The sequence below is a fragment of the Amblyomma maculatum genome, chromosome 6 (assembly GCF_055883805.1).
Source record: "Amblyomma maculatum isolate TAMU_Amacu chromosome 6, ASM5588380v1, whole genome shotgun sequence".
NCBI classification, from domain to species: Eukaryota; Metazoa; Arthropoda; class Arachnida; order Ixodida; family Ixodidae; genus Amblyomma; species Amblyomma maculatum.
The window spans coordinates 8,100,126-8,124,498 of NC_139349.1; the positions used below are offsets into that span (position 1 = coordinate 8,100,126).

The following is a 24,373-nucleotide window of genomic DNA, read 5'->3' on the forward strand; positions in this document are numbered from 1 at the left end:
TTTAATTCCAAGTTACCAATACTCTTACAGCTCTGCTATGTAGTGTCTTAAATTAATGCCTCAACTAGATACCTCAACTGTGTTTGTAGTGCCTCAAAGGGCAAAGTTAGTACTACACAAGAGTGTGCCTCGAACAACATATTTGCCATGAGATCGACCTAGAGGTGACGCCACCGTCGCTCTGATAGTGTGGATCGGCAGCCGACAGAGCTCACAGAAATGCACGTGGCGTTGGTCTGCTTCTAATTTTACGGCGGGTTTGTTGGTGAAGAACACGTGCCTTCAGCAATGAATTATCGATTTCAGTTTAGACTGCTCCAATATAGCAGAAAAAGTGTGGATTTAGCAGATTTGGCGGAAAAGAAGCGTGGATTTTAGGAAAACAAGACATGCAACCACTCGTCCTTTAGTTTTACTGGCGTCCTTTCATATGCTTTCTGCGTTGTGCTGCGCTCAACAGTGTGTGCGTGTCTTATACAAGTGTCAGAGAGGAAAATTTGGTGTCAAACCAACGCAGATGCAAGATGGCCTGCAGTGCTTTGGAATGAATCGAGACACAGCCTGGTTATTAAGCTGGCTAAATGTAGCATTTACAGTGTACTGCCCGGCGGGTTGCTGTAGACCGAGTGTGCATCAAGTCTGGCTAGAAAGCCAGACACACGCATTCTCGAAATTGAGATTATGTCGACACTGCACAGGAAATCTTGCCACACAAAGCTGACTGCATGTTCATGCCTAGAATGCCGAGTGGATTGGGATTGAGTTTACTGAGCTCGTAAAGAGGTGAATGCTACTCGCGGCCAATGTTTAAAATATTTCCTGAAACTGAAGAAAGTATAAGGGCTTTCTGATGTGTGTGATGTTGATAAATGATAAATTAGTCATGTAATGATGCTTTTTTTTTTTACTGTGCCAAAAATTTCATTATGTGAGAGAAGTTTTACACACTTGAGAAAATTTAGGACTATCAGCGAATAATTTTAAAATAATGTTAAAGTGCAAGCTACAAAACAGTTTCTGAGAAAACATCATAAAAAACTGCGCATGGGCACAGTCATGTCCTGGCAAGGAATTTTGAGACGCTGAAGATTTCTTTATCACTGTAATTACTGAGCAGAGACTCAATCTTATGTGAAGCAAAATATTAGTGTTACTTGCAAAACAGGTGCCGGATATAAAACTGTCCCAAAACAAAGGACTTCATCTTACTATGCGACTATAAAGATGTATTTATTTCTAAACTAAACATAGATAGTGAGGCCCGTACAATTCTATTTTACTCCCCTTAGTCAAAAATGAGCTTGTTCGGGAGACTGCAGTAGCATTTAGATAAAAAGAGATTTTAATGGCCCACCAGAAAATTACATTGATCTAGGTGTATTATGTAATATCACCAGAAAATTACATTGATCTAGGTGTATTATGTAATATACAGAGTAACAGTTCGGCGCTGGGGAGATAAGTTTCTCAATGCGCATGAAGCCTTCAACAGCAAAAAAATAAATAATAAACAAATGCATATGGGGTTTAACGCACCAAAGCGACATCGGCTATGAGGGATGTAAGGTGAGCTTCGATGTCGTTGAATACCTAGGGTTTTTTAACGTGCAGCCAGATCCCACAGCAGCGGAATGCCTAGCGAAACGACCGCGATTGAACCCCCTGTTCTCGAACTCAGCAGTCGAGCACCCTGCCACAGCGAAACCGCGACGGAGTTAAAAAAAAAGAAAAAAAGAAAAAAAAAAGAGAGTCGAAGCTACTCAAAGAACTCAATAGTGCATACAGACAGCACAGAGTGGCCTGTTTAGACAGAATTCTGCTATGCAGCAGTCTGCGGTCGCAAGCTGTAGCTGTGGTATTCAAAACAGAAATGGGAATGTAAGATTTCTGAGCGTTTGTTTTAAATTGTATTGACGATAGCAACCTGTTTTGCTTTGACACCACATCATCTGAGACGCCGCGCGTCAAAGAAGCTCAAGCGCCGAAGACCGACTGATGATGTTCTTATCAAACATGACATACTCAATATGAACAAGTTTTTTTTTTTTGAGCGTGGAATGAATGCATGCTCACATTTCTTTTGCAAGAGGCAAATAGGTAAGCAAAAGCGCACCGGAACCGCGAAACAAACAAAAACACATTTCTACACGCTGCACGCACGCATGTGCGGCGTGTACTGCTGGCTGGAACACGACGCGAATACGCATCCACACTGGGCAGGGTTCGCCGCCGCTGCGCTCCTAGGTGGCGACTCTGCTCGATCTCGACGCCATTATATACAGGTTTCAGCATCACCGCACCAAAGGAAAAAAGTGACAATGAGTATATAAAAGGCATTATTTACATTTTTAATCATATCAGCAATATAAGTCTGCCAAAAATCATAAATCTTTAGATTACACGCCATGTCAACACTGCCAATGCTGTGTGTCACCACAGTTGTGTTACACAACATGATACATTGAAGAAACACACATAGCACCAACATGGAACTCGGTTCAATATGGGAAAAGAACAGAGAATGCATATAGCTGCTAGTTACCATCTGGTAATGACTACGTGGGTAATATGCATACGTTATGAAAATAAATACTGAATTTGTCTTCATCAGATGCATGGTGTAAGGATTCAGATGGACAGAATTGTGCAAAACAAGCAAAAAAAAAAAAAAAAGAACTTATGGACTGCATGTTGCAGCATGATGCATGTTTATAGTGCCATATGACACTGCCAGAATGTGTTCTTGTGTGTCAGGTCTCATTCATGAAACCAAACAGTACAACATTTGCTGCTGAAAATCAGGCCTAATGTCTACATGAAGCTGCTTAATGCATTCTTCTCTACCATGTTCTGCTGTGTCATGGTTTCTCCTTGCATCACAAGATTTTTCTAAGATACAAGTGCCATGACAACGTGCACTGACCGAAAAACATCTGTAACCTGATTTTTAAAGCTGTCAATATGAAATAATGATGCATCTAAACAACAAGACAATGTTCAGTTAAAAAGCAAATATAGACCATCTGCAAGTTCAGGGGGCCAACGAGGTACCTGCTTCTTTACCACGTTTTTCTTGCTCTAAATAAAGTTGAGTGCATCTGCATGCAATGCGCAAGCTGCCTGACAAAGGCATTGTTCAACTTTTTCATGTAACAGTCAATAAATAACAACAAACACCAACTTAAGCTGAGAGAGTGCCTTTTTGCCAAAGGTCTCCTAAACACTGAAAATGTTTTGAAATGAGGGGCAGTGGTCTCTTTTGTGCACATGATTAGGAATGGGGGCATGGGTGGAGTAGCTTTGATCCCAGGTAGCACGCTGACAGGCTGTAGGTAGACTTGCACTGTTTCTGTCCTATGCGACGGCTTAAGCATCAATCAACTGTGCCATGATACTCCCACCAGCAGATAAAAGCATCAAGCCCCTAACGAGCTTCAAAGTAATGCTTAGATTTTACTACACTGGTTATGCTTTATTTTACAAATGCAACAAAAGCATCACTGCGATTAAAATATCTTTAAAAAGCATTTCACTGCTTTGTAATATGACTGAACAGTCATGGAACAACCTTTAGCCTTTAGAACACTGGGTAAAAAAAAGGTGCCTTTCAGGTACTGATATAATAGCTTTATGTGTATGTTGACAAATGACTAACATGGCTTTTTGGCGACGTTAATATTTGCACATAACATGTATCGCACGAGTGAGATGTGATATCCTCAGGGAGACCACAGAACCGGAGTAATCATTTCTGTAGCATAGCTTTCAATCTTGGGTCATGAGCATTTCAGTATTTCTGACCTTACATAGGTAAATGTACCCCAAAAGCGGTATCGTCACATCAGCTTTGGCAGCCTAAGTTGACAAGCCAGTTGCAGCAGGTGTCATGCCCCGTATGTCTGTAATAACGTTTTGGCACTGACAAAATTTGAAGAAACCATAAATGTGTGCCCAGGCAATTCAGTACCGCAATTTCGATAACAACACCTGCTACATTGCATTCATTGTTTGCCTGCCATGACAGTGTCGCGTGCTACCCAGGATCTTAGGTGCACAGTGGTCATCATGAGCCCAGCAACTGGCTTCCGTGATGGAAGTGCGACCTTGCACATGCCACAGACTAAGCTGCAAATGCCATGTTGCTGCACCAGCTCTGTACACGGCTGCAATTCAGAATCAAAAAGGCACTCAAATTGAGCTAATTGCAATTCTGCACAAGGTCCAATTTTCAACCTTAAGTTCTGTTGCAAAATGGCAAACTATTCACCAATGTCCAATAGCTATTTCCTTGGCAAAGGTGACTTTTTTTCTTTCTTGAAAGAGGTGGGGCAATGTAATTAAGCATCAATAAAGGTAACAGTCATCAGGAAGATCCATTACTGAGGTAGGGACTTATTCAGCTTGAAAATAGTACACAAAAACGAAGTGAACAGGATAAAAAAAGGAAATAATGTCATGAGTACCCCTCAACAAGAGGAAGAGAAAGCGGAATAAATATAACAACTCAACAGGCCATACAAATTAAGGCACATATGCGATCTTGCTGAAACATTTTTCCTCATAATACCATGCATTGCAACCGCAGTTTTTAACCTTCATTTTGTCATTTTACACTTTCTTCCCTTTTCTTTTCTTTCTTTTTTTTTTTGCAGCTTTCATAGTCGCAACTCTGAAACGTGCACACTGCAGGGCTGCCCTTCAGACCAAACTGATCACAGTGTCCCTACATCTTACTGCTAAGTTCTCTAGGTGTGATGGGTGCTTGAGCCTTAATTTAATTTTGGATGCAAGATGTGCACCAATGGTTTTCTGCTGTTTTTAACTTACTCTATTATGTAGCCACTCGAAAAAGCCAAATATATATATCAAATATATATATAAAAAAAGATACTGTTTCAGCTTTTCCAAGCAGATTATACCAAAGGTAACAAAGACCGCAGGTTTTCTTATTACTTGATCTGCTGGTTGACACTTAATTTCATTTATCAAGTCACGCTTAAGCCTTCCATAATAAACACTCATGAGACACTTTCCAACAGCCATCATAACTTGTCAAAACATAAATTCGACGTGGCTCTGTAGAGAGTAAAAACCGGGCCCCACACCCAAAAAGGAACCTTCACTACACGCACAGTCTTTCATTGCAACCCCTGTGAGGCATTCAGTCTAAAGAAAGCAGTCTTTCCTGAGGTGCACGTGCTACTCTGCCTAAGAAGAGGCCAGTGGCATTCCAGCCAGAAGACACCTTTCATAATTATCTCTCGTCCCATCCTGGGTGTCTCAGCAACACGCTCGAGCATTTACAGAGGTTACAGGATGCCCAAGGCGGGCGTTGGAGAATGTCTCCAGACACATACATCGGCTGTTTTACCTGATACGAGAGAAACAATACACAAGCAGTGCCCCCCACCGCACGACAGACACGACATCTGACAACCTAACCAAAGTCCACACGGGTTATTCTGAGACACGACAGTCTAAAGGACACCGAGTAAATGTAGATACATGCTAAGTCATGCACAAGAAATGGCTTCTTCCACAGCAGGGCTGACTGACGAAAGCAAGGCTGTGCCGCAGGTGCTGAACACAGCTAAAGTGGGAGAAGGGAAAGCAGGCAGCCACTTAACAACAAATTCTTTTCACTGAGCCAGCTGCAAAACTACCCAAATCTCAGCAATGCTGCAATGAGGTTGAATCAAAGCAGTAAGTTCAGTCGGGCTTTAGCGCACATTTAGGTTGAGGACACAGCATGTTAAAATGCCACGCTTATTTCCAGCCAAATCACTGTTGACGCCAGCCTTTCTACCATGACTCAACTGTAACAGAATCAACAACCACTTTAATACCTTGTGCCAACAGAAGTCCTTCGCCAAACTGTTTGTGGCCCCTCAATTCTTGAAAAAATGGCAGGTTTCGATTATACCTGTGAGACAAGAATCCACCCCTTTTTACACATATATCTAACTATGTGTGATGCAATCACTATAGAAGGGTATGGTTCGTGCTTTACCAAGCAAGTACGCTGCTGAGCACCAGTCACATGAAACCTTTACAAGTCTGACAAACACTGCCACACAACATTAATGGTACTAAGTAAGGAGGCAGATTAACAGCAAAAGTAAGAAAAAAGCATACCGCATACATCATGACCCTGCAGTAGGTGCCGTCATCAGCCCACTGTGGAAGCAGCCTTTCAATATCGCTCAGAAATGCACTCCCCCCCCAGACACTTCAGAGATGAATGTGCACTTATGCATTAAAAATACACATGCAGCAAGTATATATATGCAAATCCATGGTTAAACCTCAGAGACCGTTTCCTGGCATGGTCGCAGGGTCACATGACCGCATGACGATGCAAGCCTGAGTCTCCTGACCTGTACAAGTCTGTCTTCCTCATTCTCTCTCTAGCTCTTTTTTTTTTTTTTCTCGGAGGAACTAACGCCCACTTATTCACAAAGGATTATGTGTATATATAAAAAAAATCCTGGGAAACAGTGTGTGAAGTAGAGAAACAACCTTAAACACAGAAAAATGGCTCAACGAGCAGATACATTCATGTTTAAGTATGCCTCGAAATAACTTCACACTACACTCCACCTCTGTATTACAAGTTTTTACCACCAGAGCGATGCCAAAGACAAGCAGGCAAAAAAGGGGGGAAATGAAAAAAGAAAAAAAAAAAAAAAGTGGTGACAGAAACAGTGCATACACAACATTACACAAATGAAATGGCATTAGCAACAGGGCTTGATGATTTGTTTTTCTCCATTCTTTTTTTCTCTCTATCTCGTCTTTCTTCTGTGTTTACATATTTCCCTGAGAACTAGCCCTTGCTAAGCCAAGCAATGATAAGTAACAAAAAAAATCATGACATAATCTACACATACACACATATATAAAACAAATTGAGGTAGATAAGATTGAAAAAAATAGCTGGCTCCAAAAAAATGCATGTCTTCAGTGGCCACACAAAAACACATACGCATAGAAAAAACAAACAAAGATTAAACAGATACCCCTATAAAGCCATGTCCACCCTGCTGCATAAATGCCAACAGATGAGTACAATGGAAAACTATTAACATGTGCAGAGTGGACCTGTCTACTTGTAGACAAGAAGTAAGCATCAAACACTCAAGAAAGAGAGAAAAAAAAAAAAAAAGCAACAAGAACATAATGAATCTCTGGTCAAACAAAAAGGCAGTAAACAGAATGGGGCTGAGAAAAAAAAATTAAGGAAAACAGAACCTGAATGTTACATAATCTAGCATCCTTAAGTACCCTGCTTCAGTTTAATCAGTCACACCTTCGCGGCTTCTCAGCAAACGGGCACATGGACCACAGCAGGGTCATAGCTCTGCATACACCAGTCTTTTTCGGGGGCTGGGGAGCAAACCGGCCCTTTGCAAAGCTTTCACGCAACACACATTTCTCCAGCCTTCCTTTAAATTCTCCCCCCACCCCCTTTCTTTTGGACACTGCATCTTACAGAAGACTGTTAACACTGTAAGGCACAGGAAACAAGTGGACAGCAATGAGTCTGATTGTGGCAAAAATCAGTGTGCACACTCAAGACCAACTGTTTCCCTGTCCTATGGCTCTCTTTCTTACTTTTTTTTTTACTTTCTCTTCATTCAGTTTGTGTTATCGTGCGTGCCTGCCTGCTATCGTTGTCATACATATGATTTACAGGCCTCCTCCTCCTCCTAGCTGCCATGCTTTGCGCGCAATCAACATAATGTTTGTTCTTTTCCTCCCTGGCAAAGACGACTTTTGCCCAAACATGGAAGGCTTTGGCAGTCTCCTGTCGCAACCCATATGACAGTGCATGGCGTGTTCTCGCACAGCTCCATGCATCAAAAGCACCTGAGTTTAAGCTAGTACTTTATTGTAAAATATATCTTTTTTTTTCTTCTTTGCTGGAATGGACAATTTGTGAGAAAAATGCAAAAATGAAGAGCGAGAACGAAGGCAACACTTTTTTTTTTTCTTCTTTGCACTCAAAAGTGTCATCTAGTAAATGAGTAGTGAACAGAGCCCACAAGCATGGCTGATGACATAACTAACATTGTGTGAGAAAAAAGATTCTGCTTTGGGTGGTGTTTTTTTCCCCTCTCGCTCTTCAAGCAGGTCCTCCCTCCTCTTTTGCTCTTCCAAACCTGCGTCATTGCCAGCAACCTACAGAAACCCTTGGCTAACACATGCTTATGCTTCAGAAAAAGAAGGGGAAGGGAGCTTTTTTTTCTTCTTTCTTTCCAAATGACTACACATGTGTTGTTTGCTATGTGAGAAGCAATGCAGTTGGCACCTTACATGTGTTGTGATGGAGAGGAAAACTGTACATTAGCAGTCCATAGTGACGCCATGAAAAATGAGATGGAGAAATGACGCTGGCGTGCATGATGTGATGGTGGGAGCTGTTTTGAGCATTGTGAGAAGGTACACGCTGTAATTATATACACTGTCGTTGCATGCCTATGACCCTTTTTGTTTTAGCTGATGCAAGTTAAAGCAGGAACAAAAAAGTATAAAAGGAATGAAAACCTTTTCCTCCGTTTCTTTTTGCCACTGTGTACATTAGCATCATTTTTCCACAATGGCATGTGAAGCCTCCTTAGAACATGGTGCTTGTTCTTTTGTCTTTCTCACAATTCAGGACCTCCAAATGTATGCTAGTTTTTTTTTTTCTCAATTTAAGCTTGATGGCACCAAATGCTCCAATACAAACAGCAGTCAAATGGATGCAGCTACAAGTAGCGCCAAAATGTTGAACGTCCAATCATAACGGTCAAATTCATCCTCCGAATCAGTCCTCCTTGGGGAGCAATGAAATTTTCCCAAATAGGCACTTTCAATTCTGTCCCAAACAAAATGCACTCTCCAGCTGTGGACTATGCCATTTTAGGATTTGACTGAGTCATCATGAAGGTTATAAAAACCTTAAACTGAGAATGCACTAAGGAGACTTCACATTTAAAATTTCCTAAAAACATGCCCACGCAAAATATATAGTACTCTTCTTTTGAACATAACAAGGTACAGTTTTGGAACAAACGGAACGTACCCTATAGGCTGCCAGTTGGCTGCAATGTGTATAAAATGACAAGTAGCCATGTCTTTGGCGTACTGGGACAATGCAGTACTTTGTACCTTGGCAGAGACTCCGTTAGTACGAGTCCCTATGCGAGGGGTGGAGGTGAGAAAGCAGCTCTTTGTACGCTGAACACGTGCTTTGTGAATGTGCGCACCGTTTGCACTTTGGGTCATGTGTATGTCTGTGTGTGTGTGTGTGCGTGCCAAGAAGTCTCTCCCCAAGGATCACCAAATATTTAAAACACTCCCGATAAGCATCACAAACATAAAAAATAAAAAGAAAGCATCTGCATGAAAGTGCAATTTCCTTATAAGTAAACTCTAGCATGACATGGAGCTCCTGCATGTTTCTTCTTGTTACCCAATGGTACACTGCTATGCCAACAGAAAAATTGAAAAAAAAAAAAAAAAAGTGGCGACTAAAGCATGCCTACTTATGCGCACGTGCTAGCTCACACGCCAAGTCCCCATTTTGGTTGCACATATATCGTGATGCACGAGCGACGGTGCAATGCGCTGGTGTTAAAAAAAATTGGGGGGGGGGGGGGATGAAAGTATGTAAGTGCCCTGAGATGTTAGCCCACACGTTTCTGCGTCAGGCACAGATTTGGCAATGAGGTGCTTGCGTTTGAAAATTTTAAACAACCTCCCCTTAAGTTGCCAATCAGTGTTGGAGAGCAAGAGAGCTGAAAGAGAACAGCAGCAGTACATTGCCTGCATTTAAATGGACACTGGGAATGGCATAGCGCCTTTGTATAAATATATATGTGTGTAAAAAATGGAAACAGTAAACAAAAAATACCCGCTTTTTTTGTTGCTTTGTGTCCAGAGATTTTCTTCTTTGTGCTACTGTTTCCCATTTCTTGTTAACTCTGTTTTCACCAGGGATGTGTGATGATTCCAAACTGAGTAACCTGAGCGTGGAGTATACTGCAAAATGAGACTCCCCATGATGTGCCCCTATGCAGCCCTGATGTGTTCAGGAACACTTCAGCTTTGCCGTCAGCTCTTCCCAACCACATGTGGTGAAGAGGCTTCCAAGCTAACCATACTCTAGAAACTTTCTCAGCACTCTTGTGATAATCTGAAATGGGAGAAACCGCAGGCAGTGGCAGTGCTTATGGGGCATCTACCATGTTACATTATTTGAAATGGTTTTTAGAAAAATTATCCTAAATACCCAAACTCTTTTTTCCTCAATATGAGGCACACACTAAGTTATAGAGATCAGCAGGAATAAGCATGCAATTAAAAGTCAAGTTAGATTTTGTATCCTGCTACCTTGTGACCTTCTTCGGTGGGCATAAGACACAATTTATGCTCTGCTAATAAAAGAGTATGCTAGATGTTATCGGCATTTCCACTGCCAGCGGTTTTATCAGTCACTGTTGCCCATGTGCACTTATCTTACAGCTTCTAACCTGGTGGTAGCAAGTGGGAAGTGGTCTCGCTGCAGTGTGCCTAACAGTAAATGTGCTCTGACACAAGGTGCTGCAAAGGTATCAGCTAGTCGCCAACATATGAGGTAAACCAAGGCCTAGGACCTAGTTACTGGTTAAGGTTCCTTGCATGCAAGTGTTGTTGTCACAAGTGGTGCGCTGACAGCCAAGTTGGGCACACTTTCCTGACTAGTGCTCGCAGGCCAATGGACCCATACCTTCGAGGCTGTGGAGTGACAGAAATGAAGTGTTTCTAACAACGTACATAGACAAGGCACAGAGCCTCTTCCACATGCCGAAGCTCCAATTACATTTTTGTGCCTACCAGCTCCTTTTCTCTCTCTCTCTCTCTCTCTCTCTCTCTCTCTCTCTCTCTCTCTCTCTCTCTCTTTTTTTTTTTTTGTGCCAATACACATTATTCTCGTGGACTCTGCTACCATGCTTTGCACGCAACACTGTTAGCAAGGAACCTACATGGGGAGGGTGTTGCTGCACTTTGTACATCTCATTTTTTTTTGTCCACACAGTTCCTGCTTTAGGTAGGTCCCACAAGGTTTTTGGTCTCCTTTGAGCCATGCAACATTACACTGGCGGTCTGTGCACTGCTACTTGGGAAGCGGAAGGAGCAGCACTGGTCGTCGGATGAGTTGACAGTGGTGTCAAGCATGCCATCCTCGGCGGCAGATGCATCATCACCTTTCCATGTTCCGGACTCATTTGCGAGCAGTGGCGTTGGTGCTGGCACGGCATCTGGGTCCCAGGCACCCCTGTCCTCTTGCACAGAACAGTCGTGGGCATTGTACCGGTGCTGGCTGCGTGGTAGCGGAAGAATGGCTTCTGGATCTCTGCCAGCCTTCTGCTTCTGCTGCAAAAATAGGGCCCAGCGTTAATGGCACAAAATTTCAAGTCAGGCTGGCAAGGCCAGCGCAAACGACTCTTAGATCGTACTTGAAAACTGGGATAAAACTAGGGTTGTGCAAATGCTTATACTATCAAATAAATAGCTTACAAGAAGCATTTGCTATATTTAAGTCATTCTGTACTACTGCTGCTTTGAAAACGGGTGTGTGCTAATATTGAAATTTTTGCATACGAGTTGAATACAAATATGAGAGAAATAAAATGTCTTCAAATATCAATGAAAAAAAAAAATAATAATAGCTAAAAGTAGCAAATAGTCACTATTTTGTTCACTTAAGAATTTACATGGTATCTGCAAATAAAATTAGACTAGTATTGCAAAGAGCTGAATGCCCTACTGAGAAATCCAGTATAAATTTCATAGAGTATTCCGTAGACAAGTTCTTTGTGTAGGAGGAGCCTGCACGAAACCGGGTAGAGCAGTCATAATTCTGCTGAATACAGTAAACTCATATCAATTTGGCACTCAAGCGACGAAAAAAAAAAAAAGAAGAAATTTCTGAATTAACCAATAGCTCCTGAAGCAACTGCTGAAAATCGTTTGCATCACAGTAATATTATGTGATGAATACCTGCACAGTGAATCCCTGCGTTTTAGATGAAACCAAAGTGAAAAGGCCGTTTTTTTCCCCCTGGTTTAGTCAAGAACTTCGTTTTGTGCACAATGGCGGGAAGGCCCTCTTGACAAAAGTGAGGTTCCTTCTTCACGAAACGGCGCTTTTTCATTTTGAGGATGTTTCACTGCGCAGTCCATGAGGTCAAGCATAGTGGACAGTATGGTGAAACTGTGGAGAATTGAAAAATGTTTGCCGTATTCAATAATTTTGGAATGCTCAGAAAATTCCAAACATCAGTTTTCGAATGCGAATCAAATAAGAAACATATCCGATTCATACTTGAAATTTTGAGCATTTGCACTCCCCTAGTTGGAAACCTTTCACAACATTATCGTGTCTTGTGGCAAAACATTAAAGGGCCCTGCAACACCTTGTAAGCACAGAGTATAAACTCAATAATTTATTGTGTAGTTATGAACATCACAGGAAAATACCGTACATTGCCGATTATAAGTCGGTCTCATTTTTGAAGTAGTTTCGGCCAAGCTGTGGGTAATATTGCACACTGACACACAGTTCTGCAATGCTGTCAGACATGGCACAAAAGCAGCCTGCTTAAAAGACCGGAATTAGATATGTCTGAAAGTTTAGTCCTTATACAACAGAAATGCTTTGTACATGAAGTGGCGTTCCAGTTAAAAGCTGGCAACACCGTACCACAGATCCATTCCAATCCAATTCCAAGCCACGTGACCAGTCACACATTTTCAGAAGTGTCTTTGCACTTATTTTTTCCCATGACTAGTCACCATTTTTTCATTTCGCTTCACTCAATCTACCGTTCCGTTGTTGTATCGTTGACAGTCAGTGAAGTCAGTGACTATCAATGTGACCGACTGAGTGAAGGAAGTGGTAGCAGACATTGGATGTGACTTGATCATTATTCCGGGTAGGTAGACGTCTATCCTTCAGCTGCTAGACGTGGTGCTGAACAAGCCATTCAAAAACCGCACCGGCACTTTCTTGGTTACAGCGGGAAACTTGAAGACGTCGACTGGGTGGCTAAGCACGCTTCTTTGAACGAAGTGACATAATCAGTCAACGATGCCTGGTACATAAACTGCCAACCGACAATGTCTCTGGGCATTTTCCACATGCAACATCTCGGCACCGCTCTCGATGGCCAGCATCAGCAGTGGCTCACAAGATGACGATAATTATGACTGTGTCCTTCGCACAAGCAATGATGAATTGTAAGAGGTGTTTCGTGTACAAATAAGCAGCTTGTTCATCTGAAAAGTTATTGGCGAGCTATGGTCGCAGCATGAGTTTGTGTGAAACTTTCGGCAATATACAATTTTTTTTTAGTTTTGTAGAAAGATTACTATGACTAGTTATACACTTCCCTCAAATGCCACCATAACATCATCTGTTATCCTGTTTTTGTTCTACCTTGATTTGCTTCCACATCTCCCTTTACGTAATGCCCTACTGGGCCTTTAGGGTATTTCAAATAAATAAATAATTAAATAAATAAATAAACAAACAAACAAATAAATAAATAAACAAACAAACAAACTTCTAAATAACAGAGAATAAAAAATTGCACTTGAAAGTTGGCAAGCCCTCTCTATTTTTATGACTTGCACTGTCCTCCGTGCCACATGCATGCACATGATGGTTAAGAAATGGCTATTTGTCGTATTGTTTCAGACATGACGCAGCTATTGTAGCTGCAGCCAGTCAGCCGCTGCGCGATACATCAAGAAACTGCACTATCTGAGGAGCCCCCACGCATGTCGACAGCTTGGAGAAGGAACCGTGTGGGTAAGGCCAATGAAGAAGCGCTGGCCTTTGAACACGCCAAAAGTGACAATAGGAGAAAAACTTTGAAATTAAATTTTTGACAGGAGATAACTAAGTTACTACAAGACAAATTTAAAAAATTCATGCCAGAGTATATTTGTGAAGCGGATCTCAAGCATACCTCAACTTATTGGGTTGTAAGGTCCCTAAAGGCATTTCTGAAAAAGTGCTCACTGGTTCAATTAAGCAGCACCTTACAGCTTTCACAGTAATTAGCTTGCTTCTTTTTTTTTCATAATGAACTGTCAGCATGCAGTAACCATGTATGCATGGCAATGCCAGGCCATCCATCTGTGTATCTGTGCTCCTAATCAATATTATCTGACCACAATATGGATCATGGTTACATTCTAGATCCACATACTGTTGCCATAAACTTTGTTGTTTGCCGTGCTAGTGCTCAATGTCAATGGGACACAGTTTTATTGGTGCTGGCTGCCATCCATGGTTGGGGCCCATTCCCTACAAACTGTGACAATAGCATTCTATGTGCCATATGAGAGGATCTGTTTACAGTACACCATTTACCGAACCAGCCAGCAACTTCAAAAGCTTCCCCTGAACTCGGGCTACTACTAGACCCCACTTGACCCAGGAAGGGAACCTAAACGTTGACGAACAGCCTTGATTCTGGTTATCATCCAGCAGCCCAGGACACCTCCTACATTTGGCCCTTCAGCTGGCATGAGCCCAGAAAAATAGATCAAACGTTTCGACTATGTGACCACCTACAAGTGGGATGATCTGTAGGAGCCTGGTATGAAAATCAGGAGCTGATGGCCTAGGTCGCAGCATATAAACTGTATTTACTCAAATCTAGGCAAGAACTTTTTCTTTAAAATCGGTTACGAAAGTCGGGGATCAGCTTAGCTTCGAGGATGTGGTTTGCCCACAACCGCTAGACATGTAATGTCATCTCATGGCTACACCAGCTACACACTTGCAGCTGCTTGCAGGTTTGCAGGTACCATTTTGCTTTTCCGAATGCTGTGACAGCGCTGGCTGGGAACAAAAGTCTCGTCGTCATCGTCGTCTGTGCTTGCTTCAAGAAGCGCCCGAGTTCGGAGCCTAATCGCACCCACTATGCGATGTCATTAGACCACGGCTTTTAGGCGGAAGGTAGTTTTAGAGGCGGAGATAACTTCAAACCAACAAGCCCATCACGTTTTCAGTGTGGAGGAAAAGAATGTAAATATAGATGGTGCAGATCAGAAACTGATACCTAAACAGTTTTCAAGGGCGCGACAACCGATAGAAGATTCCAAAGAGTTAGTGCTGGGGCAGTCGCAAAACAGCAGGTCTCTTTGATTTAGCTTGCACTCGCTGCACTAGTTCTGAAGTGCTGCAGCGGTGCCAGGTGGTCATGTGAGAGTGCAGTGCCAGTTCTAACACTGGCGTGCGAAGGCAGCTGCCAAAACGAGTGCGTAGGTGTAGGACTTTGAAACCTAGCAGATGCGTGCGAGCAGTATACGTCGAATTTCGAAGCCAGCTGCCATAGGCCTACTGCACTCAATCGGAAAGTGATGACGACTATGGTGACAGTGACGTTGACTGCGACCAATTGACCACCGTACGCGCGACTGCACAATCGTTATATCGGTCAGTCTGCGAAGATGCCATTCATGTGCCTGGGTATGAGAGAACTAATGTTGTAAGCAGTTGCCACAAATACTTGCCTAATGAGACGCTTGATTGGTTCAGCGGTATAAATCCTAGGAATTGTCCAAAACCACTGCTGCTGAAAAGACGCACATACCTCATTGCGTGGAGTATACATTGACTCTCAGACGTCTATGTACTCCGTGGGCGACAAGTTTGGATACATCGTGTGGATCGGGTATCTCACACACACCTGACATGACAGAAACTCGATCGATCACGACAGATTTCTGTTCACAGCTACCCGTCTTCTTAAGTCAAGACCAGTGCCACGCAACACGATAAAAAAAATACTACATAGGACAATGCATGCGAAGGTGCCATATCGCGGCGGTGGCCACAACTACATATATATAATACCGCTCCGCCACCAACAAAATGTTAATCACCAGCACGCAGTCCAACGGCCCAACTACCCTGTATATGTGGGATGCACTGAGTCCACATGGCGCCCAACTACGCCGGCGGCGGCCACTTTCGCGGTGCACGTAGCAAACGGACTACTGCCAGTACTGCTCCGAAAGCCTGCTTTCGTCGTGTTACGATGGCTCGCGTGCCCTATTGATGTTATTACTTAGGATCCACATGCATAGGAAATCGGGCCTGTAATTGCCGCACTCGATAGCTTCGTGAAAATTCATCTTAAGAAATGCCACCTAGGGTGGGCGCATGCGCTGGTTAGCACTGCTCGAGCCGAGGTACGCGAAAAGGGTGCAGCGACGAACGTTGTTCATGGGATTAGGTTTCTCTCTATTCCGGAAAGAAACCTCGGACAACGGTGACACTAGCCGCTCCGTGAATCCGGAAAGCCGCATGTGGTTCTGCAGCGGGTCTACGGAGCTGTTGCATTACTCTAGACGACGTATCTGCGACCCTTGATTTCGATCTTTTCTGCATATGAAACCTATACATAGCGCTTCAGAGTTTACCCTTGGGGTTACCTGCGAGCGTTTTGGACGAGGTGCATCCCAGATAAGATCAGGATGAGCACCAATTAAGCTATTTCAAAAGCTGTACTTATGAAATATGTGAGCTTGTCCTGTTTCGGACCTTGAAATGATCGAGTCCTTGGGACATGCGTTGCTTCCCGGGAATGTCGTGGACATTCTGGCGATTACTTTTTTTTCTTGTACACAAGCTTGGTACCTATGCTTGCACCAGGGCGATAATGGAAGCTCGCCGCCTAGCTCGGCAACCCATCAGTTTAACTCGATCACTGCACTGTACATAAACAGTATTTACAGATGCCAACATGAAAGACAGACACGACAGGGATGAAGCGCGGACTACCGAGCATCGGCTGCACACTCGCGTGTTGACTTCTGTTAACACGCACAGTGAACAGCTCAAAAAGGAACCACGATTATGCACTTAGCCCAGTTTGGTGCCTTAATGAGCTACCATAAATTGTGACACTGGACAGCAACCTTTGTGGAAAAAGAAAAACATCTTTCTATTGTGGTAACAATAACACTTCCAAATTCCGACTCTCCAATTTCACGGAAGCGCTGCTGCCCCTGACCATCATCTGCGTTTCGAGTCGGCCCACGGCATCTTTGGATCTATTTCTACATCTAGCTCGGCTCGAGCAGAACTAAGCAGCGCAGCTGTCTATACGAAATAGCGTTTATTTGCTATGTAGTCTCTTGCTGCTGTCGCGCGCGGCGATGGCCGGCCGAATCTTCCGGGCCCGTGAATTCCAAAAGGCAGGACGTTATACCACGACCGATGTTCAACATCCACGTATATGGACATCATGTCGGTGAGAGTTTTGTTCAGACGTTCTGTTAAGCCATTAGTTTGTGGATGGTAGGCGGTTGACCTGCGATGGGTAGCGCCGCTTAGTTGCATGACAGATTCCAGTAGCCTGGCAGTGAAAGCAGTGCCTCGGTCCGTTATTATAACTGTCGGGGCGCCGTGCCTCAGGACGATGCGTTCGATGAAAAATTTCGCTGCCTCGATTGCTGTACCGCGCTGGAGAGCCTTCGTTTCAGCGTAACGCGTGAGGTAATCTGTAGCGACAATTATCCACCTGTTGCCCGAATCAGAAATTGGAAAAGGACCCAACAGATCCATGCCAACTTGTTCGAATGGGTATCTTGGCACTTGAACAGGATGCAGTAAACCGGCCGGTTTCACAGGCGGTGTTTTCCGTCGTTGGCAATCATGGCATGTCCTCACGTAATGTCGTACAGCGGCCACAAGGTTTGGCCAGTAATAACTCTTTTTAATTCGGGCCAGAGTTCGAGCATACCCCAGGTGACCCGCGGTGGGCTCGTCATGACATGCCTGTAAGATTTCTTCGCGAAGAGACTCTGGTACAACGAGGAGGTAATCTCTTCCCGTCGGAGCGAAGTTGATCTTGTATAAAACATTGTTTCGCATGCAAAACGATGAATGCGTTCTGGCGAAGAGACAAGGAACTTCTGTAGAGTGCGCTTCCAGAAAATTGATAAGTGGTGCGAGAGCCGGGTCGTCACGTTGCTGCTGCGAAACAGTGAGCGCGTCGACGGCTGCGATAAGGGGGAAGTCTGGTTCTTCGTCTTCCCGCGCAGCCTCGACAGGTGAACGGGACAAGCAGTCGGCGTCGTTGTGCTGACGTCCAGACTTATACACGATGGTCATGTCGAACTCCTGTAGCCGTAAACTCCATCGTGCAAGGCGTCCGGAGGGGTCTCGCAGGTTCGTTAACCAGCACAAAGAGTGATGGTCACTCACAACCCGAAAGTGCCGGCCATAAAGATAGGGTCGAAATTTCATCACCGCCCATACAACAGCCAGACATTCTTTTTCGGTGGTGGAATAGTTCGATTCGGCATGGGACAAAGTCCGGCTGGCGTATGCGATAACTCGCTCGGCACCGTCTTGCCACTGGACGAGTACAGCGCCTAGACCCACGTTGCTGGCATCTGTGTGAACCAGAGTCTCGGCATTCGCATCGAAATGGGCAAGCACAGGTGTTGTCTGCAAGCGGTGCCGTAACTCATCGAATGCCTTTTGCTCTTCGTCCGTCCAGGTGAAGGTGACATCATCCCGGGTGAGACGTGTAAACGGAGCGGCAATGCGCTAAAAGTTTTCAATAAACCTGCGGTAATAGGCGCAGAGGCCCAAGAAACGGCGAACTGTCTTCTTGTTACATGGAGTAGGGAATTTGGTGACGGCTGTTGTTTTAGCGGGATCGGGACGAACTCCTCGATGGCTGACGACGTGGCCCAAGAACAGGAGCTCTTCATAGCCAAAGTGACACTTTTGTGGTTTTAACGTGAGGCCAGCAGATCTGATAGCCCGTAGCACAGCGGAGAGACGTTGGAGGTGTTCCTCGAACGTTGGTGAAAACACAACAACGTCGTCCAGGTAGACTAGACACATCTGCCATTTAAGACCAGATAGAACTGCGTCCATCATTCGCTGGAATGTCGCTGGAGCGGAGCACAATCCGAAAGGTAGGACTTTGAATTCATAAAGTTCGTCGGGCATGACAAACGCTGTCTTCTCGCGATCACGTTTATCGACTTCGATCTGCCAGTAACCGCTCTTAAGATCAAGCGATGAAAAGTAGCGCGCGTGGCGCAACCGGTCTAATGAGTCATCAATGCGTGGCAGCGGGTAGACGTCTTTTTTTGTGACTTGATTGAGCTTACGGTAGTCCACACAGAACCTTAAACTTCCGTCTTTCTTCTTAACGAGGACAACAGGCGAAGCCCAGGGACTCCTCGATGGTTGTATGACACCGTCATTTAACATCTCGTCTACCTGTTGAGCAATGACTTCGCGTTCCCGCGGTGACACTCGGTAGGGGTTCTGTCGGACTGGTCGGGTGCGGTCGTCGATTATTATGCGGTGCTTGGTCAAGGGCGTCTGTTTAACCGCGGAGGCGAATGAGAAGCAGTCTTGAAACTGAAAGAATAGCCCGACGAGTCTGTACTTCTCTGCCGGTGATAGAGCGGGATTCACATCAGGGTCGAAGTTGGGCGTTTGGCTGGCAGACGTGTTGGTCTCGAGAACAAAGCAGTCGTGGGCTGCTTCTGTGACACCTTCAAAGTAGGCTACCGTGGTGCCTTTAGCGATGCGTTGCCGTTCGTTCCCGAAGTTCGTAATCAGCACGTGAGCTAGACCATTAGTCAGATGAACTATACTGTGTGCAACACAGACTCCATGATGTAACAGAAGCTCTGTGTTCTGTTCGGCAACGCCGGCAGCACAGGACTGGTCGTTGCACCTGACTGTGACGAGAGCAGACGAACGTGGCGGCATGGATACATCCGCGTCAACGATGCGTAAAGGTGCGTGGCGTCGTTCGAAGTCAGCGGTTGTCGTTGCAGGCATCAAAAACGTGACAGAACGGCGAGGAACATTGATAATGGCCCCATGCTCACGTAAAAAGTCCATGCCGAGTATGAGGTCCTTGCAGCAGTGCGGCAGGATAACAAAAACGGCTACAAAGGCAGAATCGGCGATGGTTACTCGGGCAGTGCATCGTCCGATCGGCGTCATAAGGTGACCGCCAGCAGTACGAATTTGCGGTCCCAGCCATTCAGTTTTAACCTTGGAGAGCCGATCTGCGAAATTCTTGCTTATTATTGAAAAGTCTGCTCCGATATCTACCAAAGCGGTTACTGGATGTCCGTCGACGAGAACGGAAAGGTCGGCGCTAACAACGTGATCGGCTTGAGGTTGACTGGGAGTTTCGGGTTCGCGGGGCGGCGGAGGCATCGTAGTCACAGCATCGGGCTGAGTCGTCACGGGAGGGTCTTCGGGACATCGATTCCGTTCGTCAGCAACCTGCCCCCCTGAGGTCGCCGCCTTCAGTTTCCCCGGTGTGGGCTTGGCGACCGGCGCCTCGGCACATGATTAAACTCACGGCGGCCGGGTGACGAGTAGCGCACGGGAGAAGACTTTGTACTGTTGCTCGAAGAGGTTGCACGGGTTGCCAGATATTCTTCGATTTCTGGAGGGCGTTCGCCGACCCGGGGACGCGGGGAATCACGAGCAAAACCCCGAAGACCGAGTTCCCGGTATGGACAACGACGGTACAAGTGGCCGGGTTCTCCGCAGTGGTAGCACAGCGGCCGTTGGCGAGGAGTGCGCCAGACGTCTGCCTTCCGAACCGGTTGCTGCATGACGGGGCTCTGCTGGGATGGCGGCTGGTAGAACAGTGGCTGAGGAGCGGACGGCTGCATGACGAGGCTCTGCTGGGATGGCGGCTGGTAGGGCGGTTGGTAGAACGGTGGCTGCAAAGTGGGCGGCGGCTGTGCTTCGAAACGAAGCTGTTGCGCAGGAGGCACTGCAGGCCGACGAAGAGCCGCTGCGTAGTTCATAGAACGTGGCTCCGACAGTGACTCAGGCGGTGACAATGTCTGACGTATTTCTTCCCGCACGGCTTCGGTGACAGCCACGGCAGTCGGGTTAGGCGATCCAAGATTGAACTTGAGGAGCTCCTCGCGAACTACCTCGCGGATCAGCTCACGCAGAGAGTGATCATCAGTGGACCTGTTCAATGTGGCCACACTGCTGAAGGGCTGACCACAGGCAGACTCCGTGCGCCGGTATCTTTGCTTCAGGGCTCGCTCAATGAGGGTAGCTTCATTGATGAAGTCCGCGACGGTTTGAGGTGGACTCCGAACCAGACCAGCGAAGAGAGGTTCTTTTACACCCTGCATCAGGTGGCGCAACTTCGCTGATTCCGTCATGTCGGGATCAGCCCGTCGGCAAAGACGCGTCACGTCCTCGGCGAACATGGCCACACTTTCGTTAGGTAGTTGCACACGAGCTTCTAGGAGGTGGCGTGCGCGATCACGGCGGTCGTGGTTGACAAAGGTTTCCCGCAGCTGCTGGCGAAAGGAATCCCAGTTTTGAAGACTGGCCTCCCTATTCTCATACCACGTTTTAGCACAGTCTTCAAGCGCGAAATACACATTGCGCAGCTTCTGAGCTGGGTTCCACTGATTAAATTGCGCCACTCGCTCGAACTGGTCGATCCAGTCGTCGACATCTTCCCCAGTACCGCCATGGAAACTGGGGGGCGTACGAGGCTGCCGAAGCAGCAACTGATGCTGACTTGCCTGGGCCATTGTGGAAGTCTCTAACTGCTGGTCAGCTGGCGTCGGTTCAGGTAGAGGAGCGAATTCCGGTGCCAGACCCCGGAGGCGACGGCTGCAGCGATGAACGGGTGTAGATACGAGCGGAAGCCGGTTGGGACTCGATGAGCGGCTGCGAGAGGCCCGAGACATGTAGTTAAAGGCCTCACCTCCACCAGTGTCACGTAGCCGTTTAGGCCCGTAACCAGAAGGTTGGGTTTTAATGGGGGGTTGAGCTAGCAGGCGCAGGAGAGCAGGGTCGGAGCACCGAGAGACAGCAGCTAACTTCAGCTTCTTCTCGAACGCCACGGGGCACTTCTTCGAGACGCCATAGTGCACCCTGTGTGGGGCACCTAAAGCAGATTTTAAACATATTAAATGCTCAGAGTTCCACCCTCCAGCTACTTGGCAGCTCTCCGACCTTGAGCAATGGGAGGCTGCGGTGTCCAGCTCTGACCCGGTTGTTCAAAAGCGGCTGGCGGACTGAGCTTTGGGAAGCACCAGCTTCCGGCCACAACATGTAGCCAAGAGCCGACCTGTCATTAGGATGCACCCACTTAAGGCTCCCAACATGGCATAAAGTTTTTCACCACCACCACCCAGTCGGACAGGTTTTCCCAATAAACATCTTTGTGCACGCTCATGAGAATGGATGGATGGGTGGTGCCCTTGTCGACGACTGGGTGAACACCGTTTGGCAATGCCATCCCGGGACCCTGTTGTTCAAGGAGTCACTCCTGGTTCTTGACTCCTACAGCGGCCACTTCACTGATGCCATAAAGTTCGTGCTTTCAGATGGCGGTAAGGACATTGCAGTGATACCGAGAGATATGACGAGCCAACTACAACCGCCCAACATTGCCATCAACAAGCCATCTAAGGATAGGCCATGGAAGCATTATAACGACTGACTGACACTGCAAGACCACCAGCTCACACTGACCGGGCACATCAAGCGTGCTTTGCTTAGCCAAGTGGCAAACTGAGTCGCCGCAGCATGGGACAAAATTTCGGCCGAACTAATTGTTTTGGCCTTCCGAGAGAGCACCATCTCGAATGCGCTGGACGGAAGTGAGGACAACGCGCTGTGAGAAGAAGCCAGAGACAAAGAGGACAGCAATGCCGACGAAGACAGGGACGATGAGTGAGAAATGGACGCGAGCGTCGCAAGCATAATAAAATGCATATTATAGACTCAGTCAACACCATTTTTCATTCAACTTACATTCAAATAAACTTCTATTTATTTTATTTTTTTCTGACTTTCTGATTTCCGGGGGTCGGCCTAGAATCGATTAAATGCAATAGTCTGGGCAGTCGACTGTGCAGTAGGCACTGAAGATGTCAGACAGCTGGGCGAATGGGAACCATGACAGCAGTATCTCCAAAAGCAGTAATACATAATGCCACTAGGCTTCTTTGCATGGCACTAGGAGGCGCTTGACTATGTGCTGGAAATATTTCATACCGACAACTTCTGTCAACAGTGGGGCACAATGAAATTTTCTTTCAATCTTACCGCGCCCGGAGATTTGATGAAGCAAACGGCGCTGCCATTTCCTAAGTGTCCATTTGGAGTTGTGCCATTTGGTTGTTTGCCCCGGGCATGTCCATTTGTCTTGCCATTGCACTGTGATGCAGGGTAACCACCCTGTTCATGCAAATAAGAAGAAAACAAACACCGAAGTCGTCACTAGGAGCAGTACGTGTAGTGAACCACATATAGATATGAATACTCGAGCTTGTCAGAAATTAGTAATAGTTTGAAAGAGGACTTGAGCACCATTGCATAAATTCCTCACTAGAGTGGCAAGGATGTCACTCCATTCTTTCCCCAAATGCAGCTACTGCAACACATGACAAATATGGCATAATGAAATGTCGCATTATCGCAAGCAGAAAGATGTCGCAAGCAGAAAATGACAGGTGGAGGTAGCTTGGGTACAAGAACTTTGCCACCCCCCTTCACCCAGCCAAAAAAGAAAAGAAAATTAGGTTTAAAAAATTTCATTTATATGAGCTCACTGTTACTGGAATGTAAGTTCTAAAATTATAAAACTGCCAAAAGTGCGACACAGGAGAAAGAAAAATTTCAGTGGTATTACATACATCTTTTAAAACTTACCATGTATGAATGGCAGAAGATCTTAAGGGCAATGAATTGGTTTTTCAAAAACATAAAGTAATACCCCTGTCAAGCACACAAAATAAAGTGCACTTACAGGGAGCGTCATTTACGAAAAGTGCACTCTACCACTGCTAAACGGCTTAACATAAGCACACTTGCCAAAGTGTGCAGTCAGGTTAGAGCGCGTTCGGAAAACAGACTTTGAGGGCCGAGTGCATAGTCTCGCCGGCAGAAATTTCTTCGTCACAAAATGCATTATGTAATAAGATATGCATACAAGTTGATTTTACGTGTTTTGTACATATTCTTATTTGAGTAATTGTTTTATAATAGTGACGGGAAAAATATATCACATACCAAAAACATAATGTAACCGTGTACACAACTTCCAAATTAAGTGTGGTGCGTCACTGCGGCAACACCATTTTCAGTTAGGTGGCAGTTGTTGTTGTTCACAGTGTTTGTTGATGTGGGGTCTCTGAATCATGGCCCGGTGTCAAATTTTAAGCATTTATTTGTATTTTGCTGCTTTAAAAAGATGTAGTCAGAACTTTATGCTTGGAGGTTCTAATTTCATTTTTCAAATATGTTTTTACATTGCCAGTTTCGTATCTACAAGTGCTCGCGCGA

The 24,373-nt window shown here is 45.4% G+C and overlaps 1 protein-coding gene across 3 annotated transcripts in view; it reads right to left on the reverse strand.

The window, feature by feature from the left end:
- Positions 1 to 4,625: 4,625 nt before the first annotated feature.
- The window catches only part of LOC146185019 (protogenin B-like), a 289,596-nt gene continuing 269,848 nt past the window's right edge, over positions 4,626 to 24,373 (reverse strand). For 2 of the 3 annotated variants that reach the window (XM_084605979.1, XM_084605977.1), the window contains exons 22-23: positions 23,135 to 23,266; positions 4,626 to 11,400 (exon numbers count right to left, since the gene is read on the reverse strand). In XM_084605979.1, the coding sequence (XP_084462105.1) occupies positions 11,071 to 11,400; positions 23,135 to 23,266 (462 nt within the window). In that variant the 3' untranslated portion in view covers positions 4,626 to 11,070. The remainder of the gene's footprint in view (positions 11,401 to 23,134; positions 23,267 to 24,373) is intronic. The other variant, XM_084605978.1, reaches the window with a different exon arrangement.